This window comes from Rutidosis leptorrhynchoides, chromosome 7 (genome assembly GCF_046630445.1).
Source record: "Rutidosis leptorrhynchoides isolate AG116_Rl617_1_P2 chromosome 7, CSIRO_AGI_Rlap_v1, whole genome shotgun sequence".
Lineage (NCBI taxonomy): Eukaryota > Viridiplantae > Streptophyta > Magnoliopsida > Asterales > Asteraceae > Rutidosis > Rutidosis leptorrhynchoides.
In genome coordinates, this window is record NC_092339.1 from 247846481 (window position 1) to 247864869 (window position 18389).

Genomic DNA, 18389 nt, shown 5'->3' on the forward strand with positions numbered 1-18389 from the left:
GAAAAGTAAAAGTTGTGTTCATCTTAGTCAATGTTTTGATTTCGTTGAATATGTGATTCTTAGGATGAATTGACAATTTTCGAGTGTTCTACTGGTGTTTCTAAGCATATTTCATGAAGAAATCGATACCTAAAACCATACGAATTTCAGTCTCGAATTTCATGTTCGTATGCAGGCCACGCAATGTTAATCATTTAATCTCAGATTTTGAAGTTGTTTTGGATCAAGTGCCTTCACAAATCATGTTAGTCGCTAAGTGTTAATTTGATAAATTGATGCTTTTTTGGAATTCATGGTTCGAGCTTCTATGAATGGAGAAAATAGCGATGCAAATGATGATAATTGAATCAAATTCGGTTGCTTAAAATCAGTTACTGATTCGTACGATACAGAAAAGATTATAGATTCACATATCAATCAGATTCGGATGATATGTTTCAGTTGAAGGATTCGGTGATAGGATTAAGATTCTCTACGGTTACTAAGAGTCATGTTAGACAAATAACATCCATTAGATTTAATAAAGGGTCGAGATTGAAAGTTCTCTCATATTTGTTTATTCGCTCCATTTTGTTATAACTTCCCTCCATTTTATTATAACTTCCCTATCTTATCCTCAACTGACATCAGCGTATACATATGGATTGATGCGAAAATATTATTGATAAATAATAAATAATTTGTACTCTCTCAATGTGGCGATTATGGCGGGAAAGGCGGTTGCGCCAATTTTGCCCTAATTTCACCAATCTATATCTATATCTATATCTATCTATATAATCCTTAATAAGAAAAATATTATGATGGAATAGAAATTTGAAAAATCCTAGGTGGCAAAAGTCTACCCATTAGATGATGAAACCTACTTTTAATCTCAGCCCTCTAAATTAGTAATGACATCATTTAGAAAAATTAAGAGCAGTTACAGAAATTAATTACACTATTAACCTTCATTAAACCTCCTTAATTACGTTTGTTACAGTCAGCCCAAATAATTACGTTACATACATATAATAACCCGATTTTAAGGAAAAACCGCTGCAACTCTCATAAACTGCTTTTCATCAAACTACTCTCAGTAATCATTAGATAAAATCAAATAGAGACCACGAAGCCTTTTTCCCTCTCCAAACAAAATTAGGGTTCTTCAAATCAGATGCATATAGATAATCCGAGATGCGGTTATGAAGAAATCGATTCAAATAATTAATGATGCAATTAGGGTTCGTGATTCATAGAATTGACAAAGCATATGCGATTCTTGTGTCTCATATCAGAAAATCGAGACCAGAGAATTGACTAAGCATTAGTTATCGCGATTCAATTACGGATCAGACATCAATCTACTTTTTTGGATTGACGAAGCATCAGGTTTTCACTATTTTGGATTTCGGATTGGTTTACGATGTGTTATAATGTTTCATGTTTAATTTTTTGACGTGCCAAATTTTATGGTTGCAACTTGGTTTTATTGTGATAACTTATAATCATACTGTTTGGTTTTGTTCGGGATGATAATGAAGAAAAGGACATAATTAGTTGTAGGGTGAAAGAACAAAATATTTTGTTGATGTTGTACATATTTTGCAGATTTGTTTTTCATTCAACTTTGTGTGTACATGTGTTTAAAACATTTTATGGGTTACATTTGTTAATTGAGTGGATATCTGTTGTTTAGGAAGAGCAAAAGGTCCAAAATCTCAACAAAAGTTTTGCACATGAGAGAGATCACAAAAACACTTCCTGAGAAATGCAAGTGGTCAAAATATGCGAAGAAGGCGTAATTGAAAATGAAAAAAATACGTCATTCGTAAGTATCATTCAACTTCAATTTTTCTACAGTGCTAAGACTCAGGAAGTAGAAAAATTTTGCATTTTCAAGAGCCTAAATATTAGATACTAAAACTGACCTTAATATGTAAACTATTTATTCTTATCAGGTTTATTTGTTATCGTCGAATTTTTTTTTTTATAGGTTTAAAATTTAGTTTTATTGGGGGGCTATTTTGATTGGCTGAATTTATGACCTTTTGGTTCTCTAAATTTGTCAATAACAACTTCGATTGTCTTATTAATGATGTTGAGTATGACACAATATGAATTGTAAATGCGATTACATACTGGAACTAACATGATACGCAGTGATGGTATTTATGCTCTGTTAATGACCATGTTTGTTTCTATAGGTTGATAATGACCATTTTAATGACCCAAATAGGTAGATTGATAAGTAATTTGTTTGAAATTATTTGCAGTTAAATTAAGCTTAAGAAAATGTCATGGGCCATAGTTTACAGAGGTTTAACTTTGATAAAGATGCTCCACTTAAGAGAATAAATATATATGATGTATTTCGAATTTGGTAAATATCTAAAAGATCAGGGTAGTGACGCGGGTTGAACGCTGGTGGCAACTTAGGTAATCAAGTAACTAATAAGACCGGAGGTAATATTCATATTGAATCGAATTTTCTAGCAATTTGCTTATGTATACAGTTGTTTGATGATTGATCTATATGGATAGCAATTTAAATTTTTCATAGGTTTCTTTTGGATTGTCGCTACACTAAAGTCACCAACTTATTTGACCAATCAGGGTAATTTGCAGCGATTGAGCTAAGGTGCCCTCGAGCAGGTCTGTTTGTGTACATGTATCAATTTAATGACAAAAACAATATTACATGAAACACTTCTAAATTTAATTCCTTTTCTATCTTTTATATTGGTTTAGGTCTTGAATCTTCCACACAAAATATCAGATCTAGAATGCATACTTCATGTTGTTTGCAGTAATTGATGAGTTTGCAGACAATGGGTAACTACCACTTTCTGATTAATACCAGGTAATGTGATTCATAAGTCTACATACTCAAACTTATAACCATATGGATGACAGCAATCTTATTTTAATGTGGTCCTTTTTAGTTCATATTGTTTTCCTTTGTTACTGGTCATTTAGTTGCAGATACAGTTGAATCACGTACCCTTGGCCCTAGCAGTATCTAAGATATACTGCTGGTGGAAAATGTGTCCCCAATCAATCAAGTTGTGTTGGGTTCAAGTTTGGACTGGGGCAAGGGTAATGAGTGTGTGACTTTTCTACTATAACTGGGATTTAATGACTGCACGCCATCTATTTACTGTAGCATTGTGAATAGTCACCTAAACTATCACATTGATTATTTTGAGCTTTCTTTCTAACTTACAATCTATTGTATTTAGTGTCCTACACTTGCTCATAATTTTTAAAATCCTAACTTTGTGTAGGTGTGTGAGGAATGGAAATTATGATGAAGCTCTAGATTTGGAAGTATATGTTAGCAAACTGTCAACAATGCAAACAAAATAAGTATTCTTTTTCTCTAATCTGTCAACCTCATAGCAGTTATTTTAGTTCTTTTGGAAATACCTTCTCAGTACCGTTGTTAAGGTAACCCAGTTGCGAACTTTAACGATTTCAAGGTACGTATCATCATCGATGATTTCAATTAGGGTTTCAAAAATACCTAATTTAACATTTGCAGTTGTAACGTCCTCCCAATAGGGTCTGGAAGGAACGTCACTAATATCAAAACATACCAACATATTATAATAAACAAGAACAATACTAAATGATGAATTTAACTTTAATGAGTACGCAGCGGAAAATGAAATGTCGTTACAATGACAGGAATAACAATATCGTAAATGTTCACATGCAGAAGTAATAAATGCGATACCTCTTGATCCTATGTCCAAGTAGCATCACATAAGCAGTAAGTATAAGAGCTTGAATCAAATAGCACCTGAGACAAAACATGCTAAAGTGTCAACCAAAAAGGTTGAGTGAAGTTCATAGGTTTAACAAAAAGTTTGTCATTGTTTTAGACCACAAGATTTAGTTTGTAAAGTTGATCTCCCGCAGGATCAAAAAGTTATGCCAATGCGTGAAATTTAGACTAAACGTTCAAGTTTGCCCCATGACAAGTTGTGTCTGTCCTTGTCGGTTTAATTTCATTATTAAGTAATACAATGACTTGGTCAAATGTATCGGGGACGTTACTCCCGATAGGCCTACCCCCAATAATTAAGCATGCCACAACAATTAAAAATATCACTGTAGGGACTTAGTCAGACATAGCCGGGTATAGCATAGTTTAACAGTTTGGTACTTGTGTCTAAAGTGTAAAAAGTAAAAATAGCATGTGTCTCACCCCAAGTAAAAGTAAGTAAGTTTGCTAGCAATTAAAGAGGGGCTATGAATTCACCTTAGTAAGTAGAGAGAGAGTTATTCCTCGGAATAAAGAGTTGAACGAGTGAGCAGGAAAGTCAACCTATTGACATTTAAGAGTAGTTAAGTGTTTTGCCCATGTTTAAGTTTAAGTATGTGTTTAAGTATAGTTTGTTTTACTAAGTTTCTATTCCTAGTAAGTTACTATTTTTATAAAGTTTCCATTTTTAGAAAGTTTCTTATTTTACTAAGTTCCTATGACTAGAGAGTTTCTACTTTTATCAGTGTTTTCCATTTTAGGATACTTGCCGTATTAGATAAGCTTCCAATCACCCCTTTCCCTTCGAATGGCTAATTTAGATCTAGGGGCTTGAGCCATAGGACCCTTTAAATCGGAAATCCAAACCCTCTGCCTAGAATCTCATAGAAACCATTTGTCAAGAAAGTTCAAAGATCTATACATCTCTAATACATATCCCAAAATGTTTTTATGTTACAATATAAGTAGTAGGTTATAGGTGCTAGTAATAGTAATAGTGTATACATGTTATTTATTTTATTTTTAATTGCATATAATTTATAACATTATTTACATATTTCGGTAAAAATAATAACCGAAGTAAAAAGTAAAAAGTAAAAAGTAAAAAGTAAAAAAAATAAAAAGTAAGAAAAGAATACTTATTAGTAGTAATTCTTTAAAGAGAGAATGAGAGAAATTTTGGTGTGAGTTTGAATGAGAAATGAGGGGTATTTATACTTGAAAAAAATAGGTAAAAAGAATAAAATAATTAAAAAAAAAGAAATATTTAATTTTTAATGGGATTTTAAAATTAAAAAGTATTAAATGTTAGGTCATGGGATAATGCACAAAATAAAATAATAAAAGTAGTTTTTCCATTAAAATTTTTAATTAAAAAGTAATTTATTTATTTATTTATTTATTTTTATTTATTTTTTATTTATTTTAAGGATTTTTTTTATGTAAATAAACAAATTGATTTAATGCTTTTCCAAGAATATTTGTCAATAATATTTTATTTTATTTTATTTTATTTTATTTATTTAATTAATAAATACAAATTTTGCATAAAAATAATAAATAATTCGGTATTTTGTATTTTTAATAATAATTATGATTTTAATTATTAAACTATAGTTTTAGTAAGTTTGTAAATATTATTACATTTATATATAATTAGATTTATTATATAGTTAAATATATAATACATTAACTAAATAATAAAAGTGATACAAAATTTATATACTTAGTTAAATTATGTCAAATTATATAAATTAATAATATATTATTTATTTAAGCGTACATTGTTGACTAAAAATTACTATATTGACCAATATTTAATTGTATATAACAACCCTTAATACATATATTCAGACATATAACCCTAGGGTTAATTCAGTAAATTTAGAAGTCGAAAAGTGAGGGTTGTTACAGCAGTACTTAAAATCATTAATTATATCAATGAGTTTTGAAACCCATTTGCGTTTGTCATTCATTATCAAATCGAATTTAACATTTGCAATACTCAAATCGCTGATTATATCCCGATTCGTGATGATATGAACAAGGTTCCAACCATTGAACTTTAAGTGTTTGATTTATTGATTACTCGAATAGTCTCATGTTATTAGTTTTAATCTTTGATAAGCGTGTGTATGATTATAAGTGATTTTAGGTGTATTTTCTGCCGTTAGTATGCGATTATTTGCGGGTCAACGTTTAAATTATGTCAATTCAGGTGTCAACGTTATAGGTTGATAAATCGTGATTAATTGTGAGTTTGAGGTTTTGTATAATTAAAGGTATTTTAGGCCCCTGGTCATTTGTTTAGAGATCAAATTTTTCATTTTTGTATTGAATAAATAGTGGTATTATTGGTGATTTGTGTATCACTTGTGTACCTAGCTATCTTGGTAGCAATTGGTATCTCAGATGTACAAGGTTTGTTGTTGCCAGCCCATTTTTAATTTCACTGGTTCAGTTATCTAGAACACTAATAGTACTTGGAGGTAAGTGATTCTTAAATGTATTTATTCTTAAATGTATTTTTAATTACATGTATATACAGATGGAAGACCGAACGAATGTTGGCATGAAATGAAGGCAACAATAAGCAATTGTTAAGGTTTTTGATTATATATCTTACACCCTTTTAGCATTTTGAACAATTACACTTGGTCTTTTACTTTCATACATTGTTGATATATGTACGATCTCCATTGTTTGGTCATGAATTAAGTTGCTACAACTTTGAATGATGGTTCCGTGTCGATGGGAAATGACCAAACCTTAGAACCACGTAACAAAAATATGAAGGTGTTTTTATTTTGACACTTGACAGTTTTGACTTTATTTTGAGCTGTTTTTATTTTGAGTTTATTGATCTTAAATGTATATTTATATACATTGCCAACATTAATTTTGAGTTTATTTTTATGCAGACCAGAAATGAAAACATTGTCAATATTACTTTAATGCTTGTTAGATCATTAACATAACATAAATGACTTAATAAGATTTTTCATTTAAGAATTATCTATAAAAAATTCCCGCGAATACGCGGGTTATAAACTAGTCTGCATCATTTTTCTATCGATTTCACTCAAATTAATCCATAGAATAGCTGCTAAATCGTTTTCTATTACTAGTTCTCTCTACTTTTATGAAATTTGATCGATAATTTTAGCCATGTCGCCAAATAATCATACGTCAAAGAGGAAGACCAAATTACCAAATAAATTCGATGATTCTGTTTTACTGTTTGCTAATAAGAATAAGAATCGAGCTTCTGTAAGGGAAATCATCGCCGATAGTGGTGCTAATTTGAGTGAAGTTGCCAATTCAGAGGATGATTCATCCGATGTTCATACTGATGGTGAACCTGTAGTCTGTGAGGGAAGGATGAAGGATTCTATTAATTCAGAGAAGGTGAATAATGAAGGTTCTGTGCATCCTGTGACTGTAAGTAGCCTTAATTTGAAGGATGCTCCTTCTGTTACTGATATTAAGGTTGATGCTCATGGATCTAAATTGACATATGCTAATATAGTTAATGTGAGTTCGAATAATAAGAAATTGTTGAATTATGTTCCTCCTACTGTTGATGAGGATGGTAATGAATTTGTAATTTTCGATGAAGAGCTTGTGAATGAAGGTTATTTGAAATGGAGTTCTACTGCTTGTGGATATATGATTGGTTGTTCAATGAATTTTAATGCATTGCAATACAATCTTAGGAGGATGTGGGCTAAATTTGGGTTAAAGGACCTCTTTATGGATGAAAATCAAGTATGCTATTTCAAATTTAATGATGAGATTGGTATGAATAATGTCATTGAAAGTTGTCCATGGATGTTGAATGGTAAACCATTACTTGTGTGTAAATGGAATCCTGATATGAATATTGAGAAAACTGACCCAACTTCTTTGCCTGTTTGGGTTAAATTACACAATGTTCCACTTGAGGCTTGGAGTGTCAAAGGAATAAGTACAATAGCAAGCAGAATTGGTAAGCCTTTGATGATGGATACTGTTACCTCTAGTATGTGTCATAGAGGTAATGGTAGAGGAGGGTATGCCAGGGTCATGGTAGAGTTGGAAGCTAAAAAAGGATGTGTAGATGTTGTTGACATTCACTATCATGATGCTAATCATAATGTTAAGCTTGTCAAATAGGTGAAGGTTGAATATGCATGGAGGCCTAGTGTATGTTCTCACTGTGGTGTTTTTGGTCATGAACATAAAGATTGTAAAATTAGGCCAAGGACAAAAGATGAACTTAAAGAGAAAATGGCTAGTCAGATCATTGTTGAGGATGATGGCTTTGTGCAGGTCAACTACAATAAGAATAACAATGCTAAAAAAGTGGGCCAGGGCAATAGTAGGGTTGAATATAGAGTTAAGCAAAAGGTGAACAATTTAAAAGGTGGGAAGAAGAGTGTGGATGATGTAGTGCATAGCAATAAATATGCAACATTAAATAAGGAAACTGAGAAGGAATCTGATCCTTTGGTTGATAAAAGATCTATAGTGGATGAATTTGTTACTCAGAGAATGCAACCTGTTAGGACCCCGAAGTTGTATAGTGTTAATGTGAATTAAGCTTAAATGAAGGTTCCTTAGAAGAGGGCTATATAAGGAACCTAAGTAGTCCTAATTAGATAGCCATTGTATTGTAACTGAGTTCTAGAAGCTGTGGAATGTAATTTTACCGATTCTCTCTCATACCGAGTCTTCTTCCTACATACCGAATCTCACTCTATCTTATCATTTCTCTCAATCTCATCATGATCTGACCTATCATTTGGTATCAGAGCTTCTAGGAAGTGATTCTACATCACTATATCGATCCAGAGATTGTAGATACAGAATCTGAATACTCTCGGTAAAATGAATCAGATTTGGTATTATCAAATTTTATAATCTAACGTTTAGATTCTTGTAATAAGTTCAGCGAAGGTGTATTAGGTCTATTAGAAAGAGTTTCGATCATCATTACAGCTTTTTAACTTCAATTATGGAGAATCAAGTTAATTTTTAGAGTTTGTGGCTAAAACTTTCGATATTGCTTAATTCAAGCTTGATTCTGGATTTTTTTGAAGATTTAAAGATTCAGTTGTGTTCGTGAGGTGTTAAATCACATTTCTGTCGGTTCAATTTCTTCAATTCTTCAAGTTTTTTAAGATTTGATCAACATTCGGTATCATAACCATCATACCGAGTCTGCTTCATTACTGAAAATTCATCTTAAGTGTTGCAGATTGTGGTGTGTTTGTGATTCTATCACATTCGGTTTGATTATACGCAGCTAATTGGTGTGGTTTGAGAAAGGATTCTGTTATATTTCTAAGTTTTAGACTTAGACTCGGTATTGTCAACTGCTACAGTTGACATTCGGTATCCTGAATCTTTGGTATCATTGATATTCTGTTTGTTACTAACTTGTTTTCTTGTGCAGCAAGGTTACCGAATCTAATTCAAGGGAATTGGATTGAGTTTACACATAATATTTTACAGAATTTGACTACCTAGTCATTTACCGAATCAGAATCTCAGTTTCACTTAATTCTTTGGTTTTAAGTATTCTGAGGCTTCAAGTTGTGTGGTTACCGAATCCATACCGAATTTGTGTGTGTTACTTATGATTCTTATCAGTTTCTGATACAGAATCTGGTTTACCGAATTGTTACCGAATCTGCTACTGTACCGAATTACTTACCGAATCTGCTATTGTACCGAATCTTTACCGAATCTAACATTCTTGTTAGATTTTATACTGAACCCTGATCATAGATTGTGTTTAATACCGAATCTATACCGAATCTACCTCAATTTAAGATGTCTACTCAGGACACTCTTATCATTGGATCAGATTTCCGACCTCCAGTGTTGTTTGATGGCAAGTACACTCAGTGGCTTCATTGTATCACTCAGTACATAGACTATAAGGGTGAGAAAGCTAAACATATATGGGCTTCTCTGAGAGATGGTCCAGTTTTTGATTTTCATCCGGATACTGGTATGCCAATTCTAGTCTATGAACTTTCTGGTGATAAATGTGAAAGAGCTCAGGGTGACATAGAGGCTAAGAATATTGTCATGCAAGCTATCCCATATGAGATATTTGAAAATGTTGATAGCAACACTACTACAAAAGATATATGGGATGAGATCAAACGACAACAAGAAGGTTATGACATGTCAGACGTTACTAAATTGAATAAGGCTTTGGGGTTGTATGAGGATTTCAAGCAGGAACCAGAAGAACAACTCAAGGATACCTACCGTCATTTCAATGGTGTTCTCAATGAGTTGAAAAGGTGTAAGATTGTAAAAGTACATGCTGAAGTAAACATTAAATTCCTCAAAAAGCTCAATGCTGATTGGCTTCCTTATGGAACCATTGTTCGATGTACCAAAGAGATTGACAAGTTGACTATTCATGAGCTTGTTGAAGTTCTTATGCATTACCAACCTGAGGTGTCTAAACTTCAAGAAGGAAGGAAAGAGCCTTCTCCGGGCGATCCTCTTACTCTAATTTCCAAAAAGAAGAGCAAATCATTTTCCAAAAGCTTGTCCAAGAAAGTGCTTGTTGAAGAATCAACTGATTCTGAAGAGTTGAATCTTTCTGATGTTAATGATTCTCACCTTGAATTAGTAAAGATGGCAGCCATGTTCACAAACGCCTTGAACAAACATAAGTTTAAAGGCAAATCAAGCAATCAACGCAAAAACTCATCATCTTCCTCGTACTACAAGAAAGCTGATCAATCCAAACAACAACGTGCTGATTATTCCAAGAAGGAAGATTCATTCTGTTTCAATTGTGGCAAAGCTGGTCATTACTCTCGTGAGTGCAAGATGCCTAAGAAGAAGGACGCATCTTACTACAAGAAGAAAATGTTGATGGCTAAGATTGTGGAAACTGGGGGAGAGCTGAAACCGATTGATGATACTTGGTTTAACTGGACTGATGATTCAGACTCAGAGGTGGAACATGCAAATGTTTGCAAGGTGACTAAGCTCATCAAAGCTAAGGAAGCATTGGAGAATTCTGACTCAACATCTGACGATGATGAGGTACAATCAACTGAAATCTCACCTGATTTTATAAAAATGCAAAATGACTTGATGAAGAATCTGGTCTCAATGTCAAAAGAAGTCAAAGGCTTAAAATCTGAAAACAAGATTTTAAAAGATAAAATCAAACTAAATGAGACCAGACCTTCCTCATCCAAATTGCAAATGGATGTGCAACGATTGACTCTCCAACTCAACTCTACGGAAACTGAGTTGGAAGATCTTAAGAAGACAATTCATCCGATTAAAGTTGAATGAACTGATTATCGTTTAAAATATGAACGACTTGCAGAAAAAGTTCAATTCTTAGAAAAAGATCTTTCTGATTTAAAAAACAAACATGAACCCACACTTTCAAAGCTAAACAAGAAAATTATTCATTTGGAAAACGCCATAATTGAAAAAGACACTGAAATTTCTTCGTTGTCAAAAGAGTCTGTTCTAATGAAAGCTCAACTTGCTCGATATGAGGAAAAACTCTATCGTACAGAGTAATCTAAAGCTATCATTGATTTAGAACTTTCAAAACAAACAATGTTCATGAACAGACCAAAAATTATTCATGGTGAAAAGTGGGGGTTGGGTTTTGAAGATCCTAAGATCTTAGATGGAGCTTCCAAAAAGATTCCAGGATTATATCATTCTGATTACTTTCAAGCTGGTTTACCACTGCATTTTGTGCATTCTTCTGATGCTGATTTTGATGATATTATTGTTAATCACAAATCTAAAAAATACCATCAAATTAGCTTAATGTATGAGAAAATTAATGCAAAAATGGGTAAATCAAATCCTGATTTCTTGAAGGAACTTGTTGCAACTGAAAAGAATGTGCAATGTGCTAATTATGTGCCGACACATAGATTGGTTTACATTCCTACACTCATGCTTGAGAAATACATTTTAATGCTTGAGAATGAAGTGTTTAACAAACCTAGTTCTAGCATTGTTAACATAGATGAGGTGTTTGATGAATCAACTTTTGATGTGAAACCAATTCTACCTGCTTTACCTGCATGTTCTGATAATGTTTTCCGTGAAGACCTAGCACATGAACTAACTGTTTTCTTTGAGACAGAATCTCTAGGTCAAAATTCTTTAGATGAAAAAATAGAACCTCATAATGAACCGATCATTGAACCTTTGATAGATTTTGAAAGTCAACTTGATCCTTTGAACGATTATTATTTGCATTTACCTGCTTTATGTAATTTGAATTGTATAGTAGCTCAACTAGAAAAGGAGAATATTGACTTGCAACTTAAGTGCCAATTATTAGAACAAATGCTTGCTTTGTGTGATAAATTGCCTTCACTACCTAAGAAAGAATGTACTTATGCTTTTAAGGAGGGTGAAGTGTTAGTTTCTGCTGAAGCATTATGTCTTGAGGTTAAAAACTTAAAACAAAAGATAATTCAACTGAAACAGGCTAACACACTTAAGCAATCGTCTAATGTTGAAACCAATGTGCTTGAATGTATTGGTGGGATTACTAAGAAGGGGAAGGGAACAACAACATCTAAGGATGTAAAACCAATTACTATTCTTAAAAATCCTCTACGTTCTCAATTTGGCAATCATGGTTCAAAAGTTGTTTCTACAACTCAATTTGTTGTCAAAAAGGTTCATTCTTCCGATGGTTCTGTGTCAACTGAAAAGATTCCTATGATTTCAATGACAATAAACTCAAAAGCGAGTCTTCTAACGACATCAGTTAAGTCCACACAACACACAAGTCCTAAACCTGATTTAAGTGAGTATGATGCAAAAGAACGTAAAATCAAATTGGAGATTTTGCAAAATCAATCATCTCATATGTCAACTGAAAAGTTTGGACGTCTAACTAACAAAGGTGTTTTTCGTGTCACAGGTCATAATCCAAACTTGAATTACAAATCTGTATGGGTTCCTAAGTCCACGACTAAGAAAGTAGCAACCAAACCAATGCAATCTGCTAGTCGGCCTAGGAAATCATCTCATGTTTTTCAATTTTCGTCTGTGAACAAAACATCTACTTGGAATAAGTTGTGTGTTAAGACTTCTGATAACGATGTAAAACTTGATATTGCGTATGATGCTTCATGTAATGTGGTTTTAAATGATGCTTTATTGTCTAAACTGCATGATGCTTTACGTGATTATCTTGTCGTTGATCCAAAGTTTATTGTTGGTACTAACCGTAGAGGACCTAAGAAAATTTGGGTACCTAAACTCTAGAAAATTCACATTTACAGGGTTTCGACGTCTGTGTTTGGTATATCGATTCCTGTTGTTCTCAACACATGATGGGCGATAAATCCTTGCATGTCAACTTCATTGACAAATTCCTAGGACCGGTTACTTTTGGAAATGATGAAATTGCAGCGATAATGGGTTACAGAGATTATGTGAAAAATGGCATAACAATCAAACGGGTTTCATATGTTGAAGGTTTGTGGTGCAGTTTATATAGTGTGAGTCAATTCTGCGATGGAGATCTTAAAGTTCTGTTTGAACATCGTCAATGCTCGGTGCAATCCACCGAAGGAAATGATCTTCTTGTTGGTAAACGTTGTTCTTCACTATATACTATTGACCTCAATGATGCACCTTCACATACAACCATGTGTTTGGCTACTTGTTCTACCAAAGAAAATTCATGGTTATGGCATCATCGGATGTCACACCTGAATTACAAGGGTATCAATCGACTAGTCTCTAAAGACTTAGTTGATGGTATTCCAACCTTTCACTATAATAAGCATCATGTGTGTCCATCATGTGCGATGGGTAGGCTGAAACGGACTAATCATCCGCTTAAGCAAAACCCCAGTACTTCATCGTCTTTGCAATTATTGCATATGGACTTATGTGGACCCATGCGTATTTCTAGCCTCGGTGGCAAGAAAGATGTGCTTGTCATTGTCAATGACTATACCCGGTTTACATAGATTTTTCTTTTGCGAACTAATTCAGAAACCCCCGCCATTATCATTGAGTTCATTAAAAAGACTCAACGCTCTTTTAACAAACATGTTAAGAGCATTAGAACTGATAATGGCACGAAATTTAAGAATGCCCTGCTTGATAGTTATTTGAAAGACCAAGGCATTGAACATCAGTTCTCTGCTGCTCGGACCCCCCAACAGAATGGAGTAGTCGAATGACGTAATCGTACGTTGTGCGAAGCAGCTCGAACGATGCTTGCTTACTCCAAACTACCTCCAAAAATGTGGGGGGAGGCCATTTCAACTGCATGCTATACCCAAAATCATTGTATTGTTAATAAACATTTTGATAAAATTCCATATGAGTTATTATATGGTAGACGCCCGAATGTCAAATATTTCCGTGTCTTTGGTTGTATATGCTATGTGCTTAACGATTTTGACAGCCTCGAAAAGTTTGATCCAAATGGCGATCAAGCCATATTTCTCGGTTATTCTTCGAACAAAGTTGCTTATCGGGTTTATCACAAACAGACAAAATCAATTAAAGAGAGCATAAATGTCAAGTTCGATGAATTTTCGGGAATGGCTTTTGAACAACTCAGTTCAAAACCCGATCCTAACCTGACTACTTCTTCTTCCGATCAATACTCAATTTTCTCGACGAAGGATGTTCCTACGGTTACATCAGAGGAACTGGATATCTTGTTTGATAGTCTTTATGCTCCTCAACGGAATTCAAATGTTCAAGCCGTACCAGTTACACCGTCATAGTCAACTACTGTAGAGACTCAACAAAGTCTTTTTGATGAAGATACAACACCAACTGATTCACTTGTTGCTTCTTCATCCTCCCTACTACCTCCTATTACTGATAATCTTGAACCAATTCAAGATTCATCAGTTAATACAACTCCAGCTATTTCTCCAGATACTCAATTGAATCCATTAGATAATGTTACATCAGATCAAGTGGATCAAGGCTCAACGTCAACAAAGGTTGATGTTTCAATGGATACCACTGATGTACAACCTCTTCCACACAACCGATGGACTAAAAGTCATCCAATAGATCTTATTATTGGTGATGCATCTGCTCCAGTCTCAACTCGAAGGGCTACTTGGAATATGTGTCTATACACTGCCTTTCTTAGTAAGATTGAACCAACAACAGTTGCTTAAGCTTTACTAGATCTGAACTGGGTGGTTGCAATGCAAGAAGAGATCAATCAATTTGAACGGTTGAAAGTATGGCAATTAGTTCCAAGACCAACGGGTCAACGACCAATAGGGGTTAAGTGGATTTTTAAGAACAAGAAGGATTCTGATGGAATTGTGGTTCAGAATAAGGCACGTCTTGTGGCCAAGGGATATCGACAACAAGAGGGTATTGATTATGACGAAACGTTTGCTCCGGTTGCTAGGATTGAGGCTATTCATCTTTTCCTTGCCTTTGCTTCTTTTATGAATTTTACGGTGTTTCAAATGGACGTCAAAACTGCTTTTCTGAACGGTCATCTTCAAGAGGAAGTCTATGTCAATCAACCAGAAGGCTTTATCGATTCCATTCATCCAAATCACGTATACTACGTGGAAAAGGCTTTGTATGGTCGGAAGCAAGCACCGCGTGCATGGTACGAGACCTTAACAAAGTATTTGCTGGACAATGGCTTCTCTCGTGGAACGATTGATACAACGCTATTCATCCGTAAAAACCACGATCACATTCTCTTGGTTCAAATTTACATTGATGACATTATTTTTGGTTCCACGTCCCCGGCCTTATGCAAAGAATTTGGTGACCTTATGGCCAACAAATTCGAAATGAGCATGCTTGACCAGTTAAATTTCTTTTTGGGGTTATAAGTAAAACAATTACCAAACGGGATTTTTCTCAATCAAACAAAGTATATCAATGATATGCTAAAACATTTTAAAATGACTGCTTTAAAACCAATGACAACCCTAATGAGGACTTTACTGGATGCTGATACTAATGGGGAACCCTTTGATATTAAGCTTTATCGAAGCATGGTTGGTTCTTTAATGTATCTGACTGCAAGTCGACCTGACATTACACTTGCTGTAACTGTCTGTGCCCGCTTTCAGTCAAACCCTAAGAAATCTCATTCCAAAGCGGTTGTTAGGATTTTTCAGTACCTTAAAGGTACACCTAACCTTGGGATCTGGTATCCTCATGGATCCGATTTCAATCTCACTGCTTACACTGATGCGGATCATGGCGGTTTCCATATTGATAGAAAAAGCACATCTGGATCAATTCAGATGTTGGGGAATACTCTAGTTGGTTGGTCATCCAAAAAAGTAGAACTGTGTGTCTTTATCAACAGCTGAGTCTGAGTACATTGCTGCAGCTCATTGTTGTTCACAAGTTTTGTGGATGCAAATTCAACTTTCAGACTATGGCTTTAAGTTTTCTAAGACCCCGATTTACTGTGATTCACAAAGTGCTATTGCAATAACAAGCAACCCGGTCTAGCATTCTAAGACTAAACACATAGATATTCGCTATCATTTCATTAAGGACCATGTAGAGAAAGGGGATGTAGAGTTATACTTTGTGCCTCACAAAGTACAATTGGCTGACATGTTCACTAAGCCCTTAGATGAACTTAGGCTAAAGTTCTTGATCAAAGAGATTGGCATGGTAGAGTATAGTGCTTGATATTCCTTAGATCTGTTGGGACTTATTCTTGGGATCTTGTGTTTAGAGGGAGTAGATACTTTCTAGGGGGAGCAACTACTTTCATATGCTTTGGATATCATCTTTTAAGAGGGAGCCGTTAGATTTATGATAACTTCCTGGATATAATTATTCAATGATTAGGTAAGGGGGAGGTAACTCATTGATATCATATTTCAAGGGGGAGTTAATTCATTTTGTTGGGAATTTTATCAAAATGATGACTTACATTCTTGTATATCACATTTTGAGGGGGATAAAAAGGGAGAAAATGAGAAAATTACTAAAAAATATTGTTTTTCAAAAGTGAATTCATTAATTCTTTGTTATATATATGAAATAATTCACTAAGGCTTGTATACATCTCAGTATGCAACCCGTTTTAACAATTGGTATCACTGAATATTTGTACTTTGTTCACAAATTCAAAGTTCTTTTAAGTACAAATCTTATTTTTAAAAATTCATAAAAATTGGAAAAGGTAAAATCCAAAAATATTTGATTTTTACTGAATAAATGCTATTTTAAGCATTATACCGAATCTGACATCCAACAGTACAGATTCGGTAAGTTCAAAGTTTTCAAAAATTGTCTCAAAATTGTTTACCATGAAAGGATTGAAATGAATTTTAAGAGGAAAAGTCAATTTGTCAAGATTTTGAAGTTAAATTGATGAAGTTTTGAAAAGTGGACTGTATTCGGTAAAATAGGCCCATTCGGTAAAGCCCATTCGGTATTTTATCTTCGGTATCTATAAAAGGAGGGTCAAAGTCAAACTAACTCTCGTACTGTGCTTAATTACCTACCGAGTCTAATTGAACATACCGAATCTGCCTAATCTACCGAATCCGTTCTTCTGTTTCTTCAAATCTTTGGTATAATTTCATTTTAATCATTGCTTTAGATACATACGTGTAGATCTGAGATAATTAAATGTTTTTTCAACCAGAAAAGATCAAAATAACTGGATTGTGACTGTCAATTTTGAAATTTTGTTGATTATACCGAGTCTGAGTTGTATTCTACTAATCTTTGATTAAACTCAATTGATTTGGTTAATTAACATGAATTCTTGTCTACTCTGAGTTATATTAATTGATCTATCATTTGACCAAGTTTGATTATATGTTTAATTGATTGTTTGATGGATTCTGTATCTACCGAATATGTTTTGTCTACTGTACCGAGTCTGTTCATACGATTAACTTGTTGATCTGCTTCTAATTGAGTGGTTAATTGATTATGGTTGTGATTTTACATGATAGAATATGCATGTTTGAGTGACTTTATGTTAATTTTGGAGATACCGAATCTGTTCTTCTCTTGATACCGAGTCTGACTTTTGGTACCTTGAAACTTTCTGATTTTTATCTTCAAACACTTAACATGTGTATTTTATATCTTTCTGATCTGAACACTCAAGCTTATTTAGTTACAGAATCTCAAGTTTTCATGACTACCGAATCTGCTTGAATTGTGTTTAAAAATTGACTAAGTGTTGTTCTGATTCTTTATGTTATATAATTGATTTTGCATGATAAATTTGTATTGTGATGAATATCATATGAATGTCATGATTGTCAATTACTTGTTCATATTTGAGAATAAAGGATTTTTATATCTTTGAAAAACCATAAAAATCATAAAATATAAAAGATAAAACATATACAAAGGATTTCAAAGGCAAATAAGAATACAGATATATGCTTTATGTTAAATATCTTGTGGTCTTCTATTTCTTATTTATACAGCTAAATGACGAACAATCACTTCATCAACTCTGAAACCAACATTCCCTGCAACTACTGGACTGCAATTCTAGAGAGGCACACTCTGTGGCCTGCTCTAAACTCTACAGTCAGTGTACCTGTAACAGATCTGGAGCTACTTAACAGAACAATTAGGTTTGTGGAAGCTACACAACCTACTGCTGAAAATCCAGAGGGAACAC

The 18389-nt window shown here is 33.7% G+C and overlaps 1 protein-coding gene and 1 long non-coding RNA gene across 2 annotated transcripts in view; both read left to right on the forward strand.

Moving 5' to 3' along the window:
- Nucleotides 1-1052: 1052 nt before the first annotated feature.
- LOC139856928 (uncharacterized) lies at nt 1053-2638 on the forward strand. Its single transcript, XR_011762226.1, has 4 exons — nt 1053-1371; nt 1679-1810; nt 2388-2445; nt 2543-2638. It is a non-coding gene; the product is annotated as an uncharacterized lncRNA (long non-coding RNA).
- Nucleotides 2639-8017: 5379 nt separating this feature from the next.
- LOC139859941 (uncharacterized) overlaps nt 8018-18389 on the forward strand; it is a 30517-nt gene continuing 20145 nt past the window's right edge. Inside the window, exon 1 of the mRNA XM_071848721.1 lies at nt 8018-8290. Coding sequence (XP_071704822.1) covers nt 8018-8290 — 273 coding nt within the window. The remainder of the gene's footprint in view (nt 8291-18389) is intronic.